A 21,429-nucleotide genomic window follows, 5' to 3' on the forward strand; every position below is an offset into this window, starting at 1 on the left:
TTCAATTTTGAAACATACTCTTTGCAGACATGGATGTAATAAAGAAAAGCATATACCATTATCTTTTTTTCCACTTTAGTTAAATAGTTTTCCTGAATTACATCCCACAAAATGACTTCCTTCAAATGTGTGCATCACTTACTACACTATAAATTAAATCTATTTTTAATGTCTGATATGCTAACAAGACCAGAGGACTTTGTGTACAATTCTGGATTATTTTAGAATAGCTGAAGCTATAAAACATTTATAATATATATAAATACAAAAATCACTATCTGGGTCTCTTGATTTATTACTTTATGCTCATTAAGCGGCCGGCCGACTGTAACCCGACAGACAATTATTTTACAAACGGATTTCCACAAATCAAAAGCTCAAGCATTGATTTAACTGCCATTTCATCCATTGTGGATACAGTCACAATTAATGTTCTACTTTCAAACACCTTCAAGAAATGAGTTTTACCACACAGCAAGTGAGAAAGAGGTCAATTGCAAGAAAAACTGCTAGACTTTATGATTTGTGGACAGTTATATATATATATATATATATAGAAAAAGCACATTTTGGACTGGAATGAATTCAGTTTTACACATGGGATTTAAAAGATCATTTCAGGTTCCTGTCAGTAATGGCTGCATGTGCATTTGTCAGGGACATGCTTTCGAATCCTGGATATAAAAGGCAAGGTCAATCTACAGCACAACACTGCATGGCAGATTGGCATTTTTATACACAAGCATAACGGACCAGCATCAAATAAAGCATTTGATTTATTTTGTATAAAAAAAAAAGGTACAATTTACAATATTACTTTTATAAAAAGTCTCAGCATACAGCATAACACTTTGCAGATACTGACAGTCCAATTTCTGCAACTATACAAGATAAAACTCCGAGAGAGTTCACAAGGTTTCATGTCATTTTCAACATCCAGTCCTTCATGTGCCAAAAGAATTGACAAAAACAGACTTAAACTTTTGTACAGTAACGAACCACGTCTTCTCCTATTCACACGGTCTTCATGAAAAAAAAAAAAAAGGTAAGACTTCTTCTCAGTGCAGAGAAAAGCTTCCTTGTGATCATTTACAAGTTTCCCCTCCTCTTCTCAGGGAATATAGTGCTTCTTCCTCTTGAAGAAAAGACCAAATAAGTCTTTTTTGAAGATAAATAATCAGTGTCCGAACTTATAACACAACACATGGATTGTCCTTTTAGAAGCAAAAAAAAAAAAAAAGTCTTGATTCAATTACAGGGGAAAAAAAAAAAAACTAAACAAAAAAACTCCAGACTGAGAACAGAAAATCGGAGGAAAAGCCAGTTCCCAGGTCCTGTGTGTTCTTGTGTCTTAACCAAACACCTGCAAAAGATTGAGAAAGAGGCGCATTTAGAGAATGCAAACAGGGCAGAGATCCGGACAGCCTGGCGCCAGAGAGGAAGCCGCAGTTTGAACATTTAACCAAACACTCAGAGACTGAGCAAAACCCTGGGCTCCAGATGTACACGAGCACAACTTCTGCCTTTACTCGTGCTTTCCATTTCAACCTCCACTGACGCTTATTACACACTTTATACAACTATATGACATAATGGTCCTTAGCAAATTTGATTAGATACTCTTAAAATTAAAACTGCTCTGATTGCATGCTATTTTTTTTTTTTATATTATTATTATTTACAGCATGTAATACAAGGCTCTTTAAAAACAGTGTGGTCAAGACCACTTACCTGATTAACGGTAAAGTGTCCTGCTGTCCTCTGTGATCAAGTCTGATTGAAACTCAGGTGTCTAGAAGGACATAAACAAGTTATTTATTAAGTCCAGTCTTTTGCACAATCAAACGTGCAAATAAATATGCAACAAATCAATGTAGCTTTACCATACGCATTAGTAACAAATAAAACATTATGATAGACAGACAGACAGACAGACAGACAGACAAATAGATAGATAGATAGATAGATAGATAGAGTGCACACTATTATTTCTAGGGTCATTCACCTGTAATGAGAGGATGCTGATGTCTGTGTTGAGTGTTGTCAGGGGGGTTCTGGATGTCCCCTGTCCCGCTCGCGGCTGATGGAGGCTGGTGATTGCCGAATTCGAGTCAAGTGCGATCTGCAGGTCCAGGATATAGTCGATGACATGTTGCAGGATTTCCATTTTGCTCACGCTTTTGTTCTGCGGGATACTCGGCACCAGCTCCTTCAGTTTGGAGTAGCAGTCGTTCATGTTGTACAGCAGACTTAGGGGATCGTCCACGGGGGTCTTGCTCCGTGAGATTCCCAGACTGTGCTCCGTCACATTAGGGCTACTTTTCCGGAAAGACCTCACTGGGCTTACTGCCTTCATGTTCACACGTCTGTACGAAACGGTTTCGCTGGAAGAATCGCTTTTTGTGCTCGAGGTCTCCTCTTGCTGTTGAAGCAAACGCAGTGGATTAGCGAGCTGTCATCGCTGTATATATACCCAGCTGGGTGGGTCGTTCACGCGCTGTTTTGGATAACGCTGATTGGAGGGAATTGACGCGTCAGTCATTGCCTTCGCGCAACGCTATTGGTCGCTGCTCTGAGCGCTCTAGAGCCGCCCATTTCTTCCGCGTTCTTAACCAGTGAAAGCGCGTGTTTCGGGCGGCTCTGACTGTCTTCAGCTTCCACGGATAATTTCTCAAATCAGTGTACCTGTTTCCGATCAAGAGAATTAGTGACTTGCCAGTATAAGGTTGTTTTCACGCATTTTCCTTCTTTGTTTATAGTGTAACGGATACAATGTATCAAAACAAGTTTAGGCTGATTTATGCTGTGACGGACATCATGAGTTAGTCTGCCCCATAGGCCCTACATGATCATACCTATTTCCATAATAATGGATTTTATTATATCTGTATAGCCTATTTAAAATACCTCGCAGCTTATGAAACTTAACATATATCCAACAATCAACGTGCTATTTTCCAACAAGTTTCATATTTTCTTCAATCTAGCCTAGACATATTTCTTTAATTTTCCATTTTTCCCTATGTGAACATAGTGTAAAAGATAAACATTTACCTCGAGGTCAGTGGCATTATCATGGCATGCTGTAATTCATTTTCGATAAAGATGGCAATCCAATGCCAGACAAGTCAATTAACCTTAGTTTCAGAAATCCCTCTTACAATTATGTAGGCTATGTAGCCTATATATATATGTGTGTGTGTGTGTGTGTGTGTGTTATTTCTATTTATTTTTTAAAGAAATTGTGCCCACTGTAGCCTACTTTCTTCAGGACACAGAATTAATCTTAGAAATTCAGTTTAGTTATAACCAGTCTCGTAGAGCCGTTTCTTTATCTGTTGTGTTCGCTGTGGACGTCCCAGCAGTTTTAAGTTTGCACTTTCTGAAACTGGTGATGTGCCCTTAATATTTATGTTTGTTTATACACATGTTGACTGTGGGGGACTATGGGAGCAGTCTTCAGGCCTGCGATTAAGATGTAATAGTGATGGCAGAAGATTTAGTTCAGGAATGCGCTCAGCATTTTGATAGTCAGACATACAGCAATAACTGACTGGGAGAATTTAGGCTACTGTACGTTTTAACTCGAAACAACACAAGTGCAAGTGAAGTGAAAATGCATTCTGTCGGGACTGGGAAGAATAGGCTATTTTTGTCCTGACACGGATTATATTTCCATTTTTTAGAAACCTTTTTGGCAGTCTAGAGCTAGAGAGTGATGGCAAAAAAAGAAAAAAAGAAAAGAAAAAAGCTGTATGTTTACACATGCTAAGTAACAATGGAGACAGCGATTTCCTGGTTGCTTGTGCATATCCGACTTAACAGATGTTTGCGGAGATGCGTCGGAACGCAGTCGTGTTGATGTGTCGGAATGCAGCTCACATTCTCATTATCACTCCCTAGAAAATGAGCTAGGCCTGTTTGTAAGATGCCTCCAGGCCGATGCATTTGGACATTTTTAAATAGCTATTTCAAGGAAATGTTTTCACCAAAAACTACATTCCGCGCGCGCAAGACTTACAAACGCAACACACATAAGAGCACTGTGGGCTCGTCCGCTTTCGCCGCAACTGGCTCTTTCTATTTTCTCCCTCGTCCTTTTTTTTTTTTTTTGTTCTCACAGCTGTGTACATTTCGCATGACACCCTGACTGATCCCTGACAGGTGATGAATTGGCACCAAGCAAAGCAGCACTACAGAGCAACGCCGCGAGCTCGCGCTCCTGCAGACTCTCTGGCGCCAGCCCCGTGACGTCACCCATTCACAGCGGCCCTCCAGCGCGTCCTCGCGGCGCCGTCCAGGCGGCTGCTATGGAGACGGTTCTCAGCTGATCAATGGGGCCCCGGCGCGGAGAGATCGGAGTTCAGTCCGTCACCTCAGGTCTCCTGCGCTCCGAGGCCCGCACACCTGCAATCATTTGCATTTCTTTGCTTACGTTTAACTTGGACGACTCCTCGCCCTTTTGAGATAATCTAGACTTTGAAACGAACGTAATGTAAAAAGAGTAACCCGAAATGACCTCAACTTGATCTCAGTGTGCCCGATGTAGAACGCATTTTCAATTGGTTATGTATTATTATTATTATGGATAAAAAAGTCGGATGTCCAGCAGAATAGCGAATGACTGCATGGTTTTAAAAGAAAAAAAAAAAGATAAACACATTTCAGTCGCGTCTTAAAAGTTTCAGTAATCACAGACGTTTACATAGAAGTTTGCCCGAGGAAGTATCCATTAGGCTACAACAATAGGCTTAAGTCGCTCCAGTACTTTCCAGTAAAATGTCAAACATATATTGCAGAATATATATAAGCTATCACAATAACACGAACTATGTATCGTTTCAAACATCATCTAAGTTGACTGTTGGCTCTAAAAAGTAGCCTAATTCGACTACAGAGAAAGGAACCGACCGGTAAACTTTTGAACTAAATACAGGCTACTCACTATAAAAGAACATTAGCTACTACACACCCAAAACGCAGTATATTTTAGAGTCACGTTTACGTTTCTGTCTGCTCTGTCAAAAGCTCGCAATGATAATGTCAAGAAAACAATCTAAAGTTGGCAGAGTTGAGGAGTTCTCCACGGGCTGGAGTCAGGATGTCTGTCCCGCCTCCTCTGCTGTTCCAGCTCACTGCAGCTGCACAGTTCCTCCCGTCTCCAGCTCACCAGTCCCATCTTACCCACAGCACTGTCGTCTAAGATCTCTGATGACGGTACTCAACACACTGAATCAGAACTTTGTTGGATGTATAGGCTATACTATCTTCAATTGAAAAGATTTGAAAAGCTATTCTAAAGAAAGTCACGCGCATTCTCACAATAATCGGTGCTCAAGACGTTAAATTCTAAGCAGCGCAACGCTTTTATTAAATCCTATTTAAATATGCGAGATTTCAAATTCTTACGTCACACTTCCTGATAACCTGTGGGATAAAATATATAACAAAAAAATCGCTGTCCCAATAACCCGTTTCAGCTCGAGTCACCGCATTATACTTAGCGACTGCAAATGAACAGGCTTGGTATATCCGAACGCATCTAATCGTTTGGTCTTTCGCTTTGCTGTGTTTTCGGCTCTCGGTAGTTAGTGGCTTTGAGGCTCCCACGCGCCTGTCGCGTGCAGCAGTACACTCGTGAAAGTGTTGCTCGCGACTCTTGTACCAACATCGACCCCATGGGCGTGGCCTTGATGTTTGGCTAAAGCTATTGTTCGCCTCCCAAAGAGGGTCCTGGGAAATTGAGCAATTCAACTCGTGTATTTTTCTTGGTTGCGTAATGTGCTGCTGCTGCTTATATTCTCACAACAGACCATTAAAACGCTCTTCCTTTAGTTGTCAGAGCATCACCATTTTTTTTTCAAGTTGTACAAACAATGGAGAACGGGGTTAGTTGTCACAGGGGTTATATTTCAGTAACTACGTTTTGAGGCAAAAACTCTGTTAAAACCTGTCTGATTACTTGTTTTCTCCCCTTTGTCCTTCTTTTCCCCCCATTTATATCCTTCAAAGTAAAGAATCTAATTTCATCAAGCTGTTATAAACAAGCAAATACAATAAACAAGATTCAGCTAATAAAGTTGTGTATGTTATGCATTTATGTGATTAAAAATACAGTTATATACAAGACAGTTAAATTGTGAAATATTATTAAAATAAAAAAAACAGTTTACATTTTTTTGTATATTTAAATATTTGATTGCTGTGTATATATATATATATATATATATATATATATATATATATATATATATATATGCAAAAACAAATCTATGAGAACTGAAAGAATATAGATACCCAGTGATTTAGTGCTGTGAGTTGTCAATAACATCACTGTAACGGTGAATTAAAGATGGATTTGATCTGCGTGTATTACAGAAGTATGTAAATATATAGACTAAAGTAATAGTATGAACCAGAATAGAAGAGATATTTATCAGTCCTCATATAAAGTTGATATGTAAAAGAAACCAGTAGTGTGCATGACTGAGGAAGAGAAATCCTGAAAGGCTCCTTTCTCAGTCCAGACACCTTAAATTTTTGAGTGTCACAAGGGAATTGAGAGTGTTTGGGAGATCTGAAACTGCCTGAGACTATCAGATGTGGATGGACATATGGACAGGCAACTTTTTGGTTTTTGTGGTAGCTTGTGCCACTCAAACTGCTTTAGCTTTATTCTCTTTCTCCGCTACAGGATCTGCAATGGATTGCGAAGACTGTAGTTATTTTCTGAGCCACTTCCCTACTGGCTTCTGCTCTCAGTCACTAGACTCTTACTCAATCTCATCTCTTTATATAGCTTACAAAGGAAGAGAGAGTCTATGGGGAATTCATTTCTCTCACTATTATTAAATAGTTGGAGAGCATGTTAGACAAATGAGGAGTCTGGGGTTTTGTGTAAAGTTTTGCTCTCACGCTTATCCATCAGAATGTTATTTCCGGACTTTATATGATAAAAGTATGTTTATGTGAGAGTTTAGCTATTATTTGGAGCTCTAACTTTGCATTGAACCTTCCACTGATGTTTTACACCAAAATGTAGCGACACCTTTCAGCAGGCTTTCTAAATCCAAGCCATCTCTACTAAATATTTAATTTGTCAGTTGCCCTTTGAAACCGATTGAGAATTAACACCCTAATGTTGTTTAGGCAACAGAACGCACTGTTCAGTTTGATTGTACATTATTATGTCTGATCCGGGTAATAAGATAATGGAAATAAAGTATGGGGTTTCAAACAGAAATGTCAGAACATTAAAGGGTTGTGCTTTGTGCGGAGAACAAACAGATTAATCAATGAGCTTTGACAATCACTGAGCTTTTAGTGATTCACTATAATGTTATAGCACTGTTATGTTTTTCAGAGGAGGTTTCTAGTATTTTAGGGTTATAAAAACACTTGAAGAACACAAGTTCTTCAAATAAATTAGAATGTCATGAAAAAGTTCATTTATTTCAGCAATTCAGCTCAAATTGTGAAACTTGTGTATTAAATAATTTCACTGCACACAGACTGAAGTAGTTTAAGTCTTTGGTTCTTTTTTACTTGTCATGATTTTGGCTCACATTTAACAAAAACCCACCAATTCACTATCTCAGCAAATTGTAATACTTTATAAGACGAAAAAAAAATTGTTGGTCTTCTGGAAAGTATGTTTATTTACTGTACATGTACTAAATACTTGTTAGGGGCTCCTTTTGCTTTAATTACTGCCTCAATTCTGTGTGGCATGGAGGTGATCAGTTTGTGGCACTGCTGAGGTGGTATGAAAGCCCAGGTTTCTTTAACAGTGGCCTTCAGCTCATCTGCATTTTTTGGTCTCATTTCTCATTTTCCTCTTTACAATACCTCATAGATTCTCTCTGGGGTTCAGGTCTGGTGAGTTGGCTGGCCAGTCAAGCACACCAACATCATGGTAATTTAACCAACTTTTGGTGCTTTTGGCAGTGTGGGCAGGTGCCAAATCCTGCTGGAAAATGAAATCAGCATCTTCAAAAAGCTGGTCAGCTGAAGGAAGCATACAGTTCTCCAAGATTTCTTTGTAAATGAGTGCAGTGACTTTGATAAAAAAAAAAAAACATAATAGACCAACACCAGCAGATGACAATGCACCCCAAATCACCACAGACTGTGAAAACTTAACACTGGACTTCAAGCAACTTGGGCTATTAGCTTCTCCACCCTTCCTCCAGACTCTAGGACTTTGGTTTCCAAATCAAATGCAAAACTTGCTCTCATCTGAAAAGAGGACTTTGGACCACTGGGCAACAGTCCACTTCTTCTTTTTCTTAGCTCAGGTAAGACGCCTCTGATGTTGTCTGTGGTTCAAGAGTGGCTTAACAAGAGGAACATGACAACTGTAGCAAATTCCTTGACACGTTTGTATGCCTTGACCCCAGCCTCAGTCCATTCCTTGTGAAGTTCACTCAAATTCTTAAATCAATTTTGCTTGACAATCCTCTTAAGGCTGCGGTTCTCTCGGTTGTGATCTTTCAACTTTCTGTTAACATGCTTGGATACAGCACTCTGTGAACACCCAGCTTCTTTGGCAATGAATGTTTGTGGCTTACCCTCCTTGTGAAGGGTTTCAATGATTGTCTTCTGGACAACTGTCAGATCAGTGGTCTATAAATATATATTCCAGACTTTTCAAGGGCCCTCTCTTCCTTCGGAGCCCTGGTAATCAGTACTGGTTGTACCCCAAGTCCGACACCCCTGTTTGCAGGTGTTTTAAGTTGATTACCTAATTGGCATGTCACCATATTCTAATTTGTTGAGATTTTTGTTAAATGTGAGCCAAAATCATCGCATAAAAACAAAAACAAAGACTTAAGCTACTTCAGTTTGTGTGCATTGAATATATTTAATACACAAGTTTCACAATTTGAATTGAATTACTGAAATAAATGAACTTTTCCACGACATTATAATTTATTGATATGCACCTGTACTTCAGATGCTTGAGGGGCATCTTGACATACGCTGTGTGTTATAAAAAGGTATTTTCTGAACATCATATGTTTAGTTGTAACAATATTATTGAATATAGGATGTGTTCTCATTGGCTGGCGAGGGTTTTTACGGTGATGGCTCACACAGTGAGGTTTTCCCTGCAGTGTAGTGGTTGCAGCACGACTTTGCATGCACAAGTGCTGAAGAAAGATATCACGGCTGTGTGGCAATATTTAATGTGGGTCGCGGATTACATTCAACAGGTATTGCTGCTGCTTGGTCCAGCAAAACTTTTAATGGTTTAAGATTGCATATGTCATAAAAAAATCTAATGTATAAATTACAGTATAATAAAACAGTAACACATTCCCAGAAGTCCTTGTGTGACACATCATATATGATTATATTTTGTAAAAAGTATTTAGTTTGCTCTTATTTTTGATATCCCAAATGCACTTTACGGTAGACAATTTAAACGAATGGTTTACCAAAAAAGTGTGAATTCTGTCATCATTTACCCACTTTCATGTCAATTAAAACCCGTATGACTTTATCTGCTTTTATGAAGAAAATCATAGTAGCTCTTCTTAATATATAATAAAAGTGAATATGTACCGGGGATGTCTTTGGCACACTTATGGCATGTTCATGAAAGAATTACTAAAATGTCTTTCAGTGAATTGACTGTTGCAGTTCACAAAACTTTTAAAAAAATCTTCTGAATTTATTTAGTCTGATCCAGTTCAAAAACTGGTCTGAATTTGATCAGACTGATCCAGTGCAAAAACTAGTGTCAACTTGTCCAGGCTATAAATCAGGGCAAAAACCTGAGCAAAAGTCATGTAGTGTTTCAGCCATAGGTTATCACATGACTTTAGAGCACTTGGAATATAGTGCATATAATATCACATAAACTACTTTTATTGTAATTGTATTGTATTCAGATCACTTGATTATTCAAAATTTATTTGTGTGTGTGTGTGTGTGTATGTATGTGTTCGTTATAGATGTATGTATGTTTTCGTTATAGAGATATGGCATGAGGGTGAATCAATTACGTAATTTTAGTCTTCCTTTTAATTACTACAATTGTGTCACTAAACAAAATAGCAACATCATTCTCACAATCTCACAACAAAGTAGCAAGGGCATCTCAGTTAGTAGTACCTGATTAAATTCATATTGATTTACTAGATGCATAATTTGCAACCCACCCTTGCCATATTTGCCACAAATAACATATACAGGGTCAGGAATGCATCAGTGCAGGCTAATGTCATGCTGTATTGATTCTTCCGCAGTGTGCTTTATCGAGGGGTCGACTCTTGGGAATAGGCTGGGCTGTGCGTGCACTGATAGAGGTGCTGTTCTTCATCATCGGTTCTACACCTTCCCCACCCCCACGTCCCTATGAATTATTCATGATATGCTAATGGTCCTCCAAGGAATTTCAAGGGCCTCTTTAATAGCTGTTCAATGTCCAGTGGTAATAGTGGGGCCAGATCAGGCGACAAAGACAAGTTGACAGTGATGGTCTTGGCAGAATCTGTGCCCAGCACGGGGCCCCTAATTCAGCCGCTGTCCTGAGGGCCCCGTGTCTGATGAGCTGAACCATGCTGCTCTGCCAAGCTGACCTGTGAGTGTGTGAAAGGAGATCTGAGAAAGGGAAGGGCTTGTAAACTGTGACACATGTGCTGTTCCCTGTCACTCCATGTCAGTAATCTCTGTCTCAGATCCCTGTGCAGTTTCACCAGAGAGTCTGTTCAGGAGTTTCACTTTGAATGGCCACTTCGTGCCTTTGGATTATATAACAAAATATCAAGCCGAGTGACATCTATTTCAGTTTACACCTTAGGTTTTAAATGATAAAGAAAAAACTTGAGTTATCAAGTTCAAAATGAAGTAATAAGCTGTAATAGAAGAGATAGAAAAAATATATTTTATTTGTTTAGATGCATGTCATGTGACCATTAACTTTGAACATGCAAATGTGATACTTAATTATTAAAATATCGATTTTAAAATCTCAAGGAGATTTTTAAAGGAGATCTATTAGGTAAAAGACTTTCGGCCTGCATTACATGTAAATAAAAAATAAAGTAAATTTGTGCATTATAACCCATTTGAAAGATAAAATTTGTACCAGTGAGTATTAATTTAAATAAAAATATCAATATTTGATAGCCACCTGACTAGTGATTGTTTTCTTGTGTGAATCTTTGGGTTAACTATCCCTTAAAATATCCTTGATATCTCCTGATATCCACCTTGTTCAGATCTAAATCAGACAGAATAATTCAACATTTTTCTATATGGCGTAGACCTGTGAGATCATTTTTAGGGATGCTCCAGACGCCCGGCTGCACTGTGCCGCATACAGCTTGGATGGACAGACACGGTTAGTGGGGCTATAATAAAGCAGGCCCAACATAAGAGCCTGTCATTAGCCTTTCACAGATGCCCATAGTGCTCCCAGATCAGTTGTGTGGCCAGAAAGGGTGAAAGGCCTGACCTGGGAGCTGCGGAGGAAGGAGGCGGGCGTAGGGGGATGCTGCTCTCCTCTGATCTCAGAACAGCTCCTTCCTCTGCAGCTCCATTACCATGTCAATCCCAGGGAAAAAACAGAGCCTGCCCGGGCCCAGCAGTGGGCCGGATCCATATGGAGCTGCCGGGTCCTGGAATGAATAGTGAATGGAGCGGCTGCTGCTGGAATCTGCCTCCCAGCCTTTGTGAACAGGATGACCAAAGACAAGAGGGAGCTTTTGCAGATGGCCGGGGCTATAAATAGGTAGCTAGTCTATCTCCTCACTGTCAGTCTGTCTATCTGTCTCTCTCTCAGGCCGGGCTGCAGCAGCCTAGATAAATAAACGATTCGTGGTGACATATCACATGTTAGGACGTGGCTGTGGGGCTAAAGGCACGACACATCTTTTCCTTTGAATGTAAACGCATGAGCATACCCACAGATAAACAAGTCTGTGCTCTATTTTATGTTTGAACTAGGAAGAATTGTGATCGGAAGTCAAACGTCTTGCAGATGGACTTTAAAAAGATAGCTAAATCCACCCATGTTGTCCAGACTGAGGGTTCTTTGTCATTAAACTAAGCCTTAGTATTGAAGCCCATCTGCCCATGCGTATGTGCATGTGTTTGTGTGTATGCACATATGCAAGCATGTGTCATTAGATGTGTGTGTTTGTGTGCTGAAATTCTATGTATTGCAGACAACACATACTCCATGACGATGTTTGGAATCATATGCTAACATGCTACTTTTAGTGTTCTCTGTATATAGTGTGTATATTACATTTGCCAAAATGTGCAGAATACAGCAAAGCACACCAAAAGTATATTGTATGCCATATTGCAACAAACCCTATTTGACCTTTCATTTCCAGTGCGACAAATGAACAAAAGCTGTACATTTTCACATATTATTCATTTTTATTTTGACTCATTATTGGAACAGACTGCAAAATGACATTTTTACTGAAATTTTGATTGAAAATGCAAATTAGAGCTGTAAATTTTGATTTATTCACTTGTATTTTGAATAATTATTGGATCAGTCTGAAGGGTTAATCATAGTTAATCATTTGACACTCACTGTTTGTCAATTCTATTATTATTATTATTATTATTATTATTTAAATATGCAAGTATTTATGTGTATGTGTGTGTGTGTGTGTGTGTATAAATCCGATAGATGTTATTTCTAATGTTTTTTTTTAATAATTTTTTAAAAATATATATTTTTTTAATTATCTTTTTTTTTTCCATGTGATGCAATAGCAGTTTAGGTTGACACATTGTACAACTATTTGATATTTATGTTTGTTAAAAAAAAATCAACCAAATAATTTTAGAATAAATCTATTTAAATCTCTCTCTCTCTAAACATATATTTTAAAAAAGTAATTTTTAGGCTGTGTACACTCACAGGTATTTAAAGTGTAAGGAAAATATGTTTGTACTTTGTACTTAATGGTTACATCACATTAATATTATTATTATTTGTTTTTGTAAAGTGTGTATTATGCTGTATTTGGTTAATGGTAAGTAGTATTACTTTCATAGTCTTTCAGGCAAATTGTGGAGTCTACAGGTGCTTGGAACTACTTTTCCTACTCATCTGGTTAGATTCTGCTGGCTGTCATTTTTCTCAACATACATATAAGATCTCACAAACACATCTTATGTTTTCTAACTCTAGAATACTACCTAAAATAATCATTAAAAGTGATGTTGTTCTCTCAAGTCCAGCTGTAAGCACTATACCGCAGGACAATCGGAGGGTTTGCGTATGGACCACACAGGGGAATATGATTGCAGTGCAGTGCTTTGGTTAGATAAGATGGCACCTGGCCTGGCATGGACAGGTCACATGTTTCTTCTTAGAATCGCTAGAGATGAAAAATGTGAGTGAGTGAGAGAGTGTTCATTGTCCAAAAAAGAGAGCATGAATTGTACGCCCACAGCCCACAACAATGAAATCCCTAAACAAAGCAGCCAGGTGGTCAGTGCAGGTGGCCCAAACCTATAACTCAATAGGCTCAGTTTGATTACATCGCATTGTAAAACTTGTTTGGAAAAGCCATGAAACATGATAATACAGTAATAGAAATTCACCCTCATGTTTCATAAGTTATTTCAACATTTAGTTGCACAGACACACTGAAGCCATTTGAGATCTTCAGAAAATCTGTTTTGAACTACAAGCTTGTGGCCAACTGCATGCATTTAAATTGCAGACAGTGCAGAAGGACACAATAGAGAACACACCAGGCTTTTGGGCCATTGCCTATTCAGAGTATCTTAATAGGACAAGTCTCTGATCTTACCTTTTGTTAAATGTAGTTTTTAGTGATGGGTGTTCTGTATTAATTTCAATAACTCTTTATTTAACATTGTGTTACACATTACATGGATCTACCATAGTAATAACAGTAAATTATGCATAATTACATGCAGTAACCCTAATCCTAACACTAAAGTATATGTGGTTCATTAATATTGTTTTCCTATCCTAAGAAATATTTACCAGAATAAAGTCTGACAGCTTCCTAAAGGGGAAATTGTATTTTTAATAAAAAAAAATTATTGCAATTCATATTCTCATAAATACATTTTTAATCTTCTCAGTCCTCTCAATTAATATAAAGTTCTGAACACTTTATATAACTACATTAGAAATGGAAAAATGTTGTTTAAAATGGACTTACATGAAGTTTCTCTTTTCACACTGTAGGACCCTGTTTGTCGTGCAGACTACAGTCACCTGTTAGTCCGGTCAGTGGCACGTGGAGCTGAGAGTTTGGACAGTGGGCCGCTCAGGCTGTGTGTAATGGCTGAGCTCCTGGGATTCCCGCAGCGTCTGTGAGGGTAACGGACCTCCTGCCATCCAGTTCAGTCCAGCCTGAGCGGCAGACTGCAAGGAGAGGGCAGATGGGCCGAGGATCAAGCCCTACAGTCTTGTCAACTGTCTCTCTCTCTCCTTTTATCTGTTTGTCCTGTTCTTATGTCAAACCTGTTCTGAAATGTGCAGATTAAAAGGGTTTTTAAATGAGTTTTATTTCTTTGAAAACTTTACATTGCATGTCCCATTGAATATACTGGAGGCTTCCAGCTGGGGGTAAATGCACCTCTCATGCTTTCCTGAGAGAAATGAATATATCCCATTACAGATAGCACAAATGACGTTTTCGTCTTTTATTCTGTTGCCCCCTTCCCTCGTCCTAGCAGAAACTTGGTCAGTGGTGTCATTACTGTAAATCAAAAGCCTCTTTGGCATTATCTAGTTCCCCTTCTGGCTCTGTAGGTTAGAACAGATGTTGGAAAAGAGGACAAAATTGAACTCCCCCCACAGAGAGAAGCTTTTCTTGCCATCGCTAATAGAGACTCCTTGAAATGCTAATGTCCACAGTGAATGTGGCCCAGGCTTGCATAGAGATGGTGGGAATACACTCTGATCCCAGCAAACCCCCTTTTGTCATAAGACCACTGAAAATACTCCGAAGAGAGGAAAATATTTGAGTAAAGAATCACAAAAGAGCAAGGAAACATTACCTTAAATCTTCCCTACACATGGAGTACGGCTGTGTGCAGGAATCCCATCAACCCACACCTTCGATAGTACACCACAAAACATTAACATTATAGACACGTCACTGTGTAATATTGTAGTGATATTAGCTTGTACAATAATAATAATGCAAAACTATCATTTAGTTTTTTAAAGGGAAAATTCACCCAAAAATCACCACCCCAAAAAGTGTTAGTTTTAGTCCAATTGTTGTTATTAGAACTCCCTATAGTCAAGCTAATAATTACCACCCATTAACGTCACAACAACTACTCCCAGGAACTTTTTTCCCCCCAGACCTGGAACTTCCTGTGTTTCCACCGTGGTGTAAAGAACCGGGAAGATTAGGCAAATAGACTGGTGACGTAGGTCTGCGCACGTTTCTCAGTACAAAGTAAGCTGATTTTGGACGTGCATCCTCGGTAGTTCAGACTTTGCACATTCGTCTCGGGAGTGTAATGTCCGCGACGACGCAAGTCCGGTAAATCTGTAAACAACACTGTACTTGATAACTTCAGTCAGCCTGCCTTGGCTACTGCAATTTTCCTCACTGTACAATTGTACATCATATTGTAAAATCATTTACAATAAAGCGAAATAGGATATCAAATACAACTGCCTCCTTTCGTTTTCATTTAAACATAATAACAGCTGCAGATGTACTTAGTTCAGGGATATGTGTATAAAGCCATTACAATGAAATGAAATATCATATAGATTTGCCTTTTTTATTTTCATTTTAACATATAGAGAAATTGAATACAGATCAAAGAAAACCTGTTAGATTTACCCTGCAGCTGAATTATATTTTATGTTTAACTACTAAAGAGACATCAGAGCCAGCAGCACATATCAGAAGATCTGTCCGAGATGAGGCTGCTTCTCGGCGGATAGATGATCACTGAGCTCCCGCTGATCGCGTGGAGCTGACCATCTCTGAGATCGGCGAAACACATTTTTAAATAGGCGCTGTCTTTATAAATAAACCACAGATTTGAGTTTTAAACAACTAAATTCTCGCCTGAAATACTAATTTAATTAAATTTAATTTCAAAACACAATAACAGTAAAAATTTTAAAATGTTGATCTGAATATATTGTGGTTGAACTCAACCAATGCTGTGTGAACTCAACCAATCAGGATGTTTAGTGCCCAAGTCCCGCCCCTGAAAGTTCTGTAACTTTGAAAAAGTACCACCTCGCCAGCAGGGACTTTCTGAGGGGCATTTTTTTTTACCCGGAACTTTATTTAGTTCCTGGTTCCTGCGGTGGAAACACACCGAGTACCAGGCCAAAGTCCCTAGTTCCTGGGTAAAGTTCCTGCGGTGGAAACGGTGCATTACAATGCTTGCAGCCAGAAAAACCCTGGTAACATTCAAAATCTCCCTAGCATCCACTCAGAACATCCTAACAGCAACCTAGGAAAACCCTGTCCTAGCAACCACAAAGCGAAACCTTAGCAACCTCTTAAAACTCCCCAGTAACCACTCAGAACACTGGCGACCTCTTAGAACTCCCTAACAACCAGCGATGTCCTAGTAACAACTTAGAACAACGTCTCTAATAGCTAGAAAACCCCTAGCAACATTCTAAATCTCATTAGCAACCACCCAAAACATCCCAACAATGCCTCTAGCAAAGCCCTAGTAACATTCTGAATCTCCCTAGCAGCCACCCAAAATATCCTAGGAGCAAACAATGCCCTATAAAACCAACACCATAGGAAGCACGTAGCAATGCCCTAGCAACTACCCAAAACACCAGTTTGGTACTACACCTAACAACTAAATAGAACACCATAACAAAACCTCTATCAGCAAGCAAAGAAAGAGTAACATTCTAAATCTCACTATAACCAGCCAGAACATCTTAGCAGCAACAATGTCCTTAGCTGGAGTTGCTAGGGGTTTACTAGTATTAGAAGCGTTGTTAGGCTGTTTTAGGTTGTTGCTAGGATGTTCTGAGTGGTTGCTAGAGAGATTTTGAATGTTACTCAGGCTTTTTTTATTTTAGTTTTTGCCTAAATGTGTAACTTTTAACTTGAGCAAACAAAAAGTCACTGGTTCTCACATGAAAGCCTCTTATTTTCCAGAAATGTAAGTTAAACACGACACGGTTATTTTTGCTTTCTTAACATTGATTTTTTTTTTAAAGCATTTAACCCCCCCCCCCCCCCCCACCTCTCATTATTTCACACTTGTTTTTCTCCACACTGACACCCTTTCTCTTTAGCACAGATTTGTTTCTCTCTCACTCACACAGACGCGCTGGTGTCCCCAGCAGCAGCTGGTGGAGGGAGTTGAGCAGAGCCCTTCTAAAGCCCTGCTGCAGAGGCCATGTGGACACTTTAAAGCTCTTCTCTGCAGCCTGTGAAGTTGTTAAGGAGCTCTGCAACACTGGCGACTGGCGCTGTGAATTTGATGCCAGCTGTAGCGCACAGCCCCCTCCTTCTGTTTCTGTCTCTTTTCTTTCATTCTATCTATCACTGCGCTCTCTGTGGTAATAGACGTCCCCTCGCACTTCTGTTGTGGCCAGCCGGACACAGGATTTGCACGGCTCTGTTTACGTGTAATAGTGAAGCCCATCTGGCTACAGGAGGGATTTTTACCTGCGCTCAGTACTGAGAACTGTTCTTGCAGAGCAGACACAGTGGACACTTTACACCTGGAATGAACATGTGATTTGTGTCTGGCCAGTATGGAATTTTTCGTCAGAATTGCACGATATAAACTAGCAGTTGCAAGAAAAATTGCGAAATATAAACGAGCAGTTCTGAGGAAAGAAATCATAATTGCGAGATTATATCTTGGGGGGGAAAAAATGTTGTGAGAAAAGTCAGAATTGTGAAATAAAAAGTCGTAATTTAATTTCTTGATTTTTTTTTTCTTTTTCTTTTTTTATTCATTGGTGGAAAAGCTTTGTAAAGGATACCATGATATCCCTTATCTTTTCCTTTAAATGCACCTCAGTCAATTATGCAACCAAATGCTTATGAGAAAAGAGACAAAATAATGGGATATAGTTCATTAAACCCAGTATCTGTTGTCTTTATTTTTACATTTGAGAGTAGAATAAAAATAAAAGACAACGAAAATGCCTTAGCATACAGCTTCATCAAATGTGGTCAGGAACTGTTCTTGACCATCTCAAAATGTGGTTTGATTGATCCAATCACACTGCATCTTGGGTGTATTTAAACCTGTCTTTTCATGTGGTCAGGTGCTGTTCGATTGTGATCTGATCACCTTATGCATGTTAACGACAGGTGTAAAGGGGGCCTTTGAGACCAGAGTTGTGGTTAGCGAACACAAAATATGATGTTTGATCTGGTGTTTATGCCGAGACTCCACCATTATTACTCAGTACAAGTGAAATATATCACTATCATATGATCCTTTGTTTCATACTGAATAGGATCAAAGACATGAATTTGAATGAGCAGATGCAGCATGATTCTTCCATATCAATTGTCATGTTCTAGATACACCAGGATTGTCAGTCAATAAAGTCAAACACACAATATGAGACAGAAGCTCATCTCCATGGCAGGGTTTAAAAAGATAGTCTACCCTGAAATAAAAATCCTGTCACAAATGTACTCACCTTCATGTTTCTTTTTTCTGCAGAACACAAAAGTAGATAATAGGAAGAATGTGTCAACCTTTTATTTTTATTTTTTGCCTAAACAATGAAAGTCAATGCAGAAAAAACAAACAAACAAAAAAACACAATGGGCCAAAATATCTTCATTTTTGTTTTGCAGATGACAGAAAGTTATACAGGTTTGAAATGAAAGTCAGTAAATGATTTTTCATTCAGAATTTTCAATTTTACGTATAGCCCTGCATATGAATTAATAATTAATTCATTTAATTATTAGAATTATTTATATAACAATGCGAGGAAACAAAACATGGCCATTAATAAGTCATGGGGATAAATGAATAGAATCTTGCCATAGTCTAACAAAACCAAGAGAATGAATTATCAAGTCAAATTAAATAAAACGATGGAACAAATTTATAAGTCATGGGAACAAAGTAAAAAGTTGAGGGAACAAAAAAGTTGCGGGAGACTCACTGCATGTCATGTTTGAGTCTCCATACTTAAATAATTACATTATTTATCAGGTAAATAATTATGTGATTATTTAACTTAATGGCTCTGGGGGTAAACTTTACAGCTCTTCTCTGCAGCCTGTGAAGTTGTTAAGGAGCTCTGCAACACTGGCGACTGGCACTGTGAATTTGATGCCAGCTGTAGCGTACAGCCCCCTCCCGTCTTTTTTCTTTCATTCTATCTATCACTACACTCTCTGTGGTAATAGACGTCCCCTCGCACTTCTGTTGTGGCCAACCCGGACACAGGATTTGCACGGCTCTGTTTATGTGTAATAGTGAAGCCCATCTTGCTACAGGAGGGATTTTTAACTGGGCTCAGTACTGAGAACTGTTCTTGCAGAGCAGACACAGTGGCCACTTTACACCTGGAATGAACGTGTGATTTGTGTCTGGCCTGTATGGAATTTTTCGGCAGAATTGCACGATATAAACTAGCAGTTGCAAGAAAAATTGTGAAATATAAATGAGCAGTTCTGGGAAACGAAGTCATAATTGCAAGATTAGATTCTTGGGGAAATTTTATTTTTTTGTGAGAAAATAAGTCAGAATTGTGAAATAAAAAGTAGTAATTTAATTTCTTGCCATAGTCTAACAAAACCAAGAGAATTAATTATAAAGTCGAATTAAATAAAACAATGGAACAAATTTATAAGCCATAGGAACCAAGTAAAATGTGGGAACAAAAAAGTTGCAGGAGACAACCTGCATGTGAAGTGAGGTGAAGTGACATATAGCCAAGTATGGTGACCCATACTCAGAATTCGGGCTCTGTTTTTAACCCATCCAAAGTACACACACACACTGTGAACACACACACAGTGAACACACACCCAGAGCAGTGGGCAGCCATTTATGCTGGGGTGCCCGGGGAGCAGTTGGGGGTTCAGTGCCTTGCTCAAGGGCACATCAGTTGTGGTATTGCCGGCCCGGGGCTCGAACCCACAACCTTAGGGTTAGGAGTCATACTCTCCATACTTAAATAATAACATTATTTATCACATAAATAATTATGTTGTTATTTAACTTAATGGCTCTGGGGGTAAATAAAGGCCTCCTAAAGCGAAACAATGTGTTTCTGTAAGAAAAATAGACATATTTAAAACTTTACAAATTGTAATCTCTAGTCAGTTATATGCGTGTACTTGAGAGAGGGCTTTCTGGTGGGTGACATGGATGTAGATGTACTGTAGCCGTAATATCGAGATGACAACACGTGACGCTCTACTTAGAGCTGTTCACACTTCACACCCTTGGACTCTAATCTATTACACTATTAATGCCTAAACATAGTGCCTAATAAATCAGAGGTGGTCAGGTGGTAGTGGTACAAGGACGTGAATGCTTTTTACAAGTTAAAATTTCGTAATCACTGTAATTCCGATATGGTGTGAACACACCTTGTTTAAAAAGAGACTGCAGATCAACAGCAACATAAAATCCCGCTCGAACCCTCTGGTGTCCAGGATGGATGAAACAGTCATTTCACTAGTTCACGCTTACATATAATTAGCTGAGGTATGGTATGCGTATTTGGCGTGCTCGGGAATGGCCCGTACCTAGAGTACCCCCCCTTCCCCGTCTATTTATAAAGTGAACTCGAAGTGAGGAGATGGGGTGGAGGAGGGAAGCTCCTCCACAGGGATTTTTATATATTTTTTTTTTTTGGCAAGTGGACGAGACTCGCCTACCATCAAATGGAAAGGTAAGTGTGGCGAGTGGGGCGGGGCCGAGAGGCGTGGGAACGAGGAGTGAGGCCAGGTGTAGTGATTGAAGATGAGCTGCACCTGCGCCCCACCGCCAGTATCGAGTCCCACGTAGGAGAAGGAAGGATATAAAACTGGAGCGACGACCGTGAAGGATGAGAGAGGACCAGGCCTGGACCATATTTTATGTGTTTTGGTTTTGATTTATGCTCACCAGTCATCCGTGAGGGGCTAGTGCGCTGTTTTGTGTTTATTTTTCAATTATTAAAATGTTTTGATTGTCCGCCGGTTCCCGCCTCCTTCTTCCCGATGATTACAAAGGTCGTATCGTTACAGTAAGTTGCGTGGCCGAGAGACTGTTACCGACGTCCGAAGGGAGCACACGCCTCGAACGGGTAAGCCTCGCCGACCGTAGGGTGGAAATGTAAAGGAAGTCTGTCCAGGAGGCTCTCTCCGGCATCCGAAGGGAGCACGCACATTGAACAGGTAAGCCTCGCTGACCATAGAAAAGGAAAAGGTAAGGTTGTCTAACCGGGAGGCTCTCGCCGGCGTCCGAAGGGAGCACACACAT

At 39.3% G+C, this 21,429-nt stretch overlaps 1 protein-coding gene across 1 annotated transcript; it reads right to left on the reverse strand.

The window, feature by feature from the left end:
• Positions 1 to 758: 758 nt before the first annotated feature.
• LOC127933325 (DNA-binding protein inhibitor ID-2-like) lies at positions 759 to 2,576 on the reverse strand. Its single transcript, XM_052530239.1, has 3 exons — positions 2,006 to 2,576; positions 1,732 to 1,792; positions 759 to 1,363 (listed from the first exon to the last, which is right to left on the reverse strand). The coding sequence occupies exons 1-2, from the start codon at positions 2,354 to 2,356 to the stop codon at positions 1,736 to 1,738; spliced, it is 408 nt and encodes a 135-aa protein (XP_052386199.1). The 5' UTR covers positions 2,357 to 2,576; the 3' UTR covers positions 759 to 1,363; positions 1,732 to 1,735.
• Between the last annotated feature and the right edge of the window lie 18,853 nt (positions 2,577 to 21,429).

Source organism: Carassius gibelio, chromosome A17 (assembly GCF_023724105.1).
Source record: "Carassius gibelio isolate Cgi1373 ecotype wild population from Czech Republic chromosome A17, carGib1.2-hapl.c, whole genome shotgun sequence".
Taxonomy (NCBI): domain Eukaryota; kingdom Metazoa; phylum Chordata; class Actinopteri; order Cypriniformes; family Cyprinidae; genus Carassius; species Carassius gibelio.